The 7,832-nt window shown below is 34.2% G+C and overlaps 1 protein-coding gene across 7 annotated transcripts in view; it reads right to left on the minus strand.

The window, feature by feature from the left end:
* Window positions 1–980: 980 nt before the first annotated feature.
* The window catches only part of LOC136807936 (ankyrin repeat domain-containing protein SOWAHA-like), a 21,257-nt gene continuing 14,405 nt past the window's right edge, over window positions 981–7,832 (minus strand). For 2 of the 7 annotated variants that reach the window (XM_067064559.1, XM_067064560.1), the window contains exons 5-8: window positions 4,833–5,017; window positions 3,595–3,626; window positions 2,902–3,176; window positions 981–1,854 (exon numbers count right to left, since the gene is read on the minus strand). In XM_067064559.1, the coding sequence (XP_066920660.1) occupies window positions 1,784–1,854; window positions 2,902–3,176; window positions 3,595–3,626; window positions 4,833–5,017 (563 nt within the window). In that variant the 3' untranslated portion in view covers window positions 981–1,783. Of the gene's footprint in view, window positions 2,343–2,901; window positions 3,177–3,594; window positions 3,627–4,832; window positions 5,018–7,832 lie in introns of all 7 variants that reach the window. The other 5 variants (XM_067064562.1, XM_067064557.1, XM_067064561.1 and 2 more) reach the window with 4 other exon arrangements.

Below are 7,832 nucleotides of genomic sequence, written 5' to 3' on the forward strand. Positions count from 1 at the left end.
ACCCTGCCTATTCTAATTGTGAATTAAAGAGGGCATAAAGTGCAAAGATTTTAACAACCAACTTTGTGCCCTCTTTCTGCCTACTCTAACAATTAGAATAGGCAGGGCAGAAAGTCGGCCGGCTAAACTAGAGCTAAGGGTTTATGTACCGGTTTCAAAGGATTCTAAAGTTTCAGAAAAGTATATAATTAAAGTTTTTGACCAAGTAGAAAAATTTTTTTTAATCAAATTTTTAGAACATTTTGAAAAGCTTACATCAAGCTTCTGAAAATTATCTTTCCAACGAGGTATTATTTCCAGCTTTATCTCCCCCCCCCTCAAAAGGAATGTTTGAAAAGTACGGACTAAAAAATTTTTGGGGACAGATTTTAGTATAAAAGCCAATCAACGCAGTTAATTATGATGGCGTTTAGACCATTGTGTTTGAATTTTCAACCTTTCCCAAGCAAGAAAAAGTGAAGCCTTAACTTTGCCCCATATTTGAAATTTTGTTTCAAAAACAAACGGGTCACGGGTTGGGAAATAAGTGACTTCATTTCCCATGCAGGAGTTTTGGATCCATCCCTTTTGGGGGTATTGAAATCAATGGTTGAGACAACAAATTTACTCTACTTTCAACAAGGCTTCTTTAACACATCCTGTTCTCACAGACCCACTGGGACCCCCTTCCCACTGGAAGAGTTTGTCAAAATATCGTCCCCGATGGATAATTATACTCAAATTTTCGTCCCACGTGAAAATAATCAGATAAACCAATCCTCACTGCAAAATATCGTGCTAGTTTTTTCATCCCCACTGAATTTTCTTGCTTGAAAAGAATGGATAAAAAACATGGGAATATCAATCCCCATCGAGTTTTTGTCCGTTATTTCTACCCCACTGGCTGAAAAAATCCCATCGGATCTATAAGAAGGGGATGTTCTAACTATGGATGTAGCGGTCAAGAAAAAAAATTAATTCAGCTCGATTTTATATGAAAAAGATTTTCAATTCTTGCAAAAAGTATCATTAGAAAAAAGATTTCTAAAAGTTTTAAAATGAAAATTTACATAAATTAACATCATAGTCAACCGATATATACAAATGAATAAATGAATGAATACATAATAGCTAAGATACCGTTTTTAAAATAATCTTCTCTAAATACTTCATATATATTATCTAGACTAAATAAAGCAAAATATTACCTTGTAAGTAGAGAGCGTCCGTAAAGAATTTGTCAGTTTCTGACTACGTATAAACAAACCTGCGAAAAATTAATCTGGTTGGGCGAAAATGGATTCCAGGGGGGGGTCTAGAAACGATTCTCCTTATATATTTTGCTTCCTTTCAATGAAGTTCGTCAATCTTCCCATATCAAGTGTTCTTTTAAAAAACTGCTTTCAGCAACGAACGCATGGAATGGTTTATAAGATCCTTTTTACAAATTTTGAAGTCTGAACGTATTTTTACGAACAACTGAACAAAACTATTGTGAGTATATTATTATCCGTAGCAGTCAGTAACTCGTCGTAGTATAATAGCCAGATCACAGTCTAACCGTATATTGTACTTCCCAACAATCATTTGGAGCAGAAAAGTCATTAGAGTTAAGACTGTCAGCTCATTGAGCTAGAAGTTTTGCTATGATCAAAATCGCTGGCACAAATCTCATATAATAAGGCGGCTGATGACGTAAATATATCGTCAAATAAACGTCACGCACATCCCTACCTCAATTAAAATCTTAAATTGGTTCTAGTGCTTTTGAAAAAAAGTGCAAGAGCAAAAATTTGACAAAATGTTATTTCCAGCTCCACCTCCAACAAGCTAAAACTGAAAAATCCTTCTGTCCAAAGTCGGGCTGGTCAACACCTACAAATTATAAACAGTATAACAAAAACATAACTTAGGGGATCCTGTTAAATTAAGTCTTTATTGGAGTTTTTCTTGTAATAGTCAAATGATGTAAGGAACCATGTAAAATATATATGTTGGTATAGTAGTATCATTAAGACGTTATCCCTACGTTTTGGTATTATAATAATTTCCTGTCATGCAATTCAACACATGCACTTCGACGCGATGTCTATATCTATGTTCTGAAATCCAAAGGCCAGGTTCCTGGTGCAAAAGTACAGAATTTTCCTATCCATAAAATGTGCTAGACTCGTGCAAAGTGGATACCAGTTTTCAGTGTTACTCCAATATCCAATAATGTTTGTTTATAATATCAGTGTGCTACAATTGCTCGTTTGGTATTACGTCAGTGCTTAAATTACCATAGTACGTGTTTTATATTATCTTTTTTAGAAAACATGTGATTTGTGGTCAATGTCATCTGTCGGGAACGGTGATAACAGCTACATAAAAAATATTGCAATTAAAAATATACTAAAATACGTATTGTAATATATAAATGCAAGAATTCGTAAAAACCTTCATTTAAAATCTTCAAAATAAACTGTCGTCCCCAATATTCTCCCCTTCTTAGAAACTTTCCAAAATGCGAAAATCAATGTTCATCATAGAGAACATACTGTCTAAAAACATCCTATTATTGTCCCCAATTTCGGGGTAAGAGCAAAACGTGTAATACTCATATTACTGTATAATATTATACGAGTGCATATTGATATTGATGTAGTGCAGTATGTAATATGAAAGATGTAGCATGCATTTCCAAATACCAACTGAACGAATGTAAGACCAATTGTAATTGAAGAAAGGCTTGAACAAAGTATAACTTCAAACCTTCAAACTGGCAGCTTATCCACAGTAATTGTTCATATTACTTGATAAAAGTAGCATGGTAAATTATGACATAAGATGATGTTATGCATGTATCATAATATGTATAATGAATGATTGGGAAGAAACATCTCAAAAGAGTTTAAAGAAAAAAAGACATTGTAGATTGACCTAGTTGTTCGTTCTGTGGCGGTGGCACTGGTTGCTGTGCAATGTTTTGGTAGCGTGTTGGTGTTAAGTTAGACCTGATGGTAGGCGGCTTGCCACCGCTCTCTTTGGTCGGAGTCGTGGTGGTCGAACTTACTTCCGTTGGCGATGAAATTTCAATGGATTTTGGACGGCGCCGTTGTTTTTCGTTCCATTCCTGTTTCCAAGGCGCATCTTGTGGGTGCTCATCGTCCGGTGTTTTTCGACGGGAACGTGGTGAAAGTTGTTCGTCACGTAATCTGTGAAAATGAAAAAAAAAATGTAGGTAACAAATGACCTTGCGAACCGTAGCTGGATGCTCTACCACTGTACTACGGTCGCACAACGTACAGTATCTCAACAGTAACGTCGATCAAATATCAATATATTTTGCAAAGATGTTATTTAGTAAAGTGTAAATCAAATGTTATAAATACAATGGAGTCTCAATAACTCGAACACGCACGCGGAATACAAATTTGTTCGATTTATCAAAATTTCAAGTTATGGAGTAAGCTTTAGGCATTGTTAACTACTGAAGGGAACGGAAAAATTGTTCGAGTTAAAGAGACTGTAATGTGAATGTTAAAACTCGACCGAGTGTACTGGGAGTGGCCAGTAGAAAATACACGACCAAAATCAGAGAAATTATGGAAGAAGAATTAAATGGGTACTCACTTGTCTTTCTTTTTCTTTTTCAAGAATGACATCTGAAATTAGGAAGTCAGACAGATTAGATATTGCACGTTTCTAAGATAGGCAGAAATTTCAATGTTTAAAGACAATGCAATATAGTATATGGCCCCCAAAACGGAGACGGCCCCCAAAACGGAGACGGCCCCCAAAACGTAGGTCGTCATTAAAATGAGGACTCTGACCTGTAGATTTATCAGAATTAGACGTTTTTTGTTTATTTGGAAAGAATGATGGTCATACTTAAAAATGAGCATTTTTTTATGGTTTGAGACAGATTCAAAATAACATTTTGCGTTTGAAGGGAATATTTCAACACAAAATTAGATAAAAATTGCATATAACTCACTCTAGTTCCTTGGATAGTGAAAATAGGTTATGAAAATGGGAAAACTTTCTACACCTAAGAAAATGCAGATACATCTGTGACTTTAGAAGATGGGTAAAAGATATAACATCTTAAAGGTCAACCAGTATTTTGGGGCCCTAGAATCAGCATTGATAAAACAGAAAGTTCTAAATATGAGAAACAGCAAAAAATCTTGGAATTCCATTTCTATCAGCTTGGGTCAATAGTTAATAACAAAAAATTTACATTATATATAAAAATCTTCTCTGCATCAGCAAAACCAGCAAATTCTGTCATTTTTTTGCAAAATATAGGAGAAAAATACAAAAATATCTTTAAAGCTTAATATTTTCAGTTTCAGTTAAGCTGTTTTTCTAAAATTTTCACAGCATATTCCATACATGAATGGAACTATTTTCAAAAGAGATCGGTTTTCAGAAACTTTTAAGACGTTGTTAAATCAAAATTGTCATTTTGAGAATTTCTGAATTTTCAGTTTTGACTTTGCATCATCGAAAATCTTGAAACATTTTATAAAAATCTTCTTACAATCTTTTTTCGAGCAAAGATTTTAGCTGCCAATTTTCAAGCAGCTTTGTGCCTACTCTAACAATTAGAATGAAAAGGCAGGGCAGAAAGTCGGACGCAACTTAAGCACTTCCCTTTTTAAGTTAATAATATTTCCAGTCTCAAATTAAAATATGATCTACTGTGATTTCAAATCCAGAAAAAGAGTTAATCGATTTGATTTTTGATTTCAAATTATATTTCGCCATGGCGTAACCTTTAAAATGAAATTTATTTATTAGCATAAGGCTCGCGAAAAAACTCTGGCGGGTATTTCAGAACAAAACAGAAGAAAAAAACAACTCACAGATCTTTGAGCACTTGCTCCGATGGATTTAATATTTTTCCGTACACTTTCTGGTGTGGCCATTGGGCTCATCTCACCGTCCGATAATGTTTTGATAAAACTTGACGGCCGTGAACGTTGTGGTTTATTAAGGTTACGTCGTAACGTTGGCGCAACGATACGTGAATCTAATACTGTATTCGGGTCTGAAAAAATGAGTTATGATATGTCATAAGAAATATTTTTGTAAGAAAATTTGCCAAATGGACTCGGATAAACGTAAGTACAGTTGACGCTCTCCAATTCGACCTTCTAGTATTCGATACCCTCCATTATTCGATAATTAAGTCACCGTCAACAAGAAACCCCCATAAAAGACGCTCTACTATTCGACGAAAATCCTATTTCCCTTGAAAATCGAATTAAAGAGCAGCAACTGTATAATTCGAAAGACCCAATATAAAGATAAACGAAAAGTTCAAAATTTTCAAAAAATGAAAAGGAGAAAGTTTCAGAAACTCTAGGTTGTCCAAGAGATTTTTAGATAGACAGACATACAGACAGAAAGATGGACAGACAGTGTCAAATTCAAGCCCAAATTGAGGGTTGAGAAAAGTCACGAGATTTTACTCATCCCTAGAACCATGTCAAAGATTTCAAATTTGAATCAAACACAAGGTATGGAGTATGGCTTCATTTTTTCTCCAATTTTCATTTTGAAGAAATATACTAAAATATCATTTGTGACAATATTATAAACAGGCGAATATATCACGATAATAAAATTTAATCAAAATTTACTCATTCGGGTGAAAATTTGGTTCGGTGTTTTGAAATTTTGCCTTGTCAGAGTATAAAAAATAGACCAAAAATCAAACTTTGATATACAAACTTTTAGTATCTGCAGATTAATCGATCTAGATTGATTCTTAATCTTTATAGTTTGGAATTTGACCAAAAATATCTTACAAACACTAGAGAGAGATTCGTATCTTTCTCTGGCTGCAGATTGCTGCATCATTTTGCTTCACCAGGCGAAGAAGTTCAACCCAGTGTTTTAAGATAGCTGTGTATTAGGACTGCCATTATTGGATCACTTGACTCACGAAAACAAAAAACTGATCATAAATGAATGTAAATATATAAATAATATGACAGAAAATGTTAGAAGAATTTTGTAAAAATTAAAAAAATTAAAATCTAATGTATTCTTAAAAAACAAATTAATGTTTACCTATACCAAATTTTGGAAATCGAGTAAAAGAGGGCGAAATAGCGGATGAGTTTAATTCAAAATCAAAATGTACATCACCGACTTTGTTAATAGTTTGATTGTAACAGGTATCACGCAAAACATATTAGCAGTAAAATGCCAAAAAGTAACAAAACGTCGTAAAGAAAAAGAAAACTATCGATACACTATATCAAAAAATTTAAATAAAAGATACAGAAATTTTGGGTCTAAAAATTTAGACTCTATAAATATATAACTAAATTTGATAAAAGTAAAATTTTGGTTAAGAATTTTTGTTAAAATCAAACTACTTAATAAAAAAATGCTTTTTAAAGAATTAAAACTTTTCTGCGTTTCAACGTTCAAGAATATACTACCGTAAGTTGTCTCTTCTAATTCCAACACCCAGTTTTAGAGATAGGAATAATAGTAAGGTCAGAATCACTGATAGACAAAAGATTTTTTCTCTCTGGTCGCTTAGTAAAAAATATAGTTTCCGACCTTTCTACTATTCCTTTCTCTAAAGAAGGGTGTCGGACATTAGACTAAGTTACGGTATTGACGAGTCTCAGGAATAAGCAACTCTGGGTTCTTTCAAAACCAGAAAAACTTGAAAAGTCTAACCCACACGAAGGAACAAATTCAGTTGTCTGCATTTTAAACTCAAAGTCGATCGCCCAAAAAAACCATCTCCATTCGATACGCGATTGATACACCTCTTCCAGTGGTCGGAAAACACATTCTTTGTTACGTGCTAATAGAAGGGCGGAAGTTCCGCCCAAGGCGTCTATCACCCGATTTTGGCGACGGTAGAGTGATATGGGTTAGCTGGGCGGATGATTTCCGTACTACTGAGGCGTCTTTTAGCATCCAATCCGGCTCTGTGTACAAGTTTGTAGGGAAATATTACATGTATATAAGAGAGGACAACGTGATTTGAAAGGAACACTAATTTTCAATATACAGTGGATCAATCAAAATTTAGAAAACTTTCGTCGAATTCATGAATTCACCATATGCAACATTGCAATGTCTTCCACGGACCCAACAGCTGATTGGTTGAAAGTGACGTATTGACTGATTTTACGTCACTTACAGCCAATCAGCTATTGGTTCCGTGAAGACATTGCAATGGTACATATCATGAATTGTCAAGAAATCAGACATGCAATATTTGGTCAGCCTAAGCTGAGCATTCAAATAGGTGAAATTCAGTTCCATAAGACGACAAAAAAAAAATCCGATTTTCCGATCTCACTTTTATTTCTAAACTTTCTTCCGATCGGGTTAACTTTTTGTGTACTTTTAGCGTGCGTTGTTTTTACAGATCATAATGTAGTTTCAAGATGGCGGCTCAAGCGATAGTCAGATGTGATAAGTCAGTGTTGTACCAAAGTATTTCCAGTGTAAATCTGTTGCAAGCTTCAATTTTTGTCACTTATTTTTTTTAACTCGGCAAATCAAACACATGATTTTCATCAAGGGGATTCTTTTTCTACATCCTTTGAAGGTTTAAAGCCGTTTGCTCAAGTTTTTGTTTATGTTGAATTTTCTGATATATACTATTATAAACATATTTTTCTTGTTTGCCTCTAGGGGGATTGATGGTGTTATAATGTTATTGGGATTTGATAAAGTTTACAAAAGTACAGCTACTGTATAATTTTGATATAAAGACTGGATGCAATCGTGCTTTTTTGGACTTGGATGTGTTTGTGATAAAGGCGAATCGCAAAAAAATGTTTGGTTCCCGTAATTTACTTTAAAAAGTGGAGTCGTCGGCCGGT

The sequence above is a fragment of the Clytia hemisphaerica genome, unplaced genomic scaffold (assembly GCF_902728285.1).
Source record: "Clytia hemisphaerica strain Z4C2 unplaced genomic scaffold, Clytia hemisphaerica genome assembly, whole genome shotgun sequence".
In the NCBI taxonomy this organism is placed as follows: Eukaryota; Metazoa; Cnidaria; class Hydrozoa; order Leptothecata; family Clytiidae; genus Clytia; species Clytia hemisphaerica.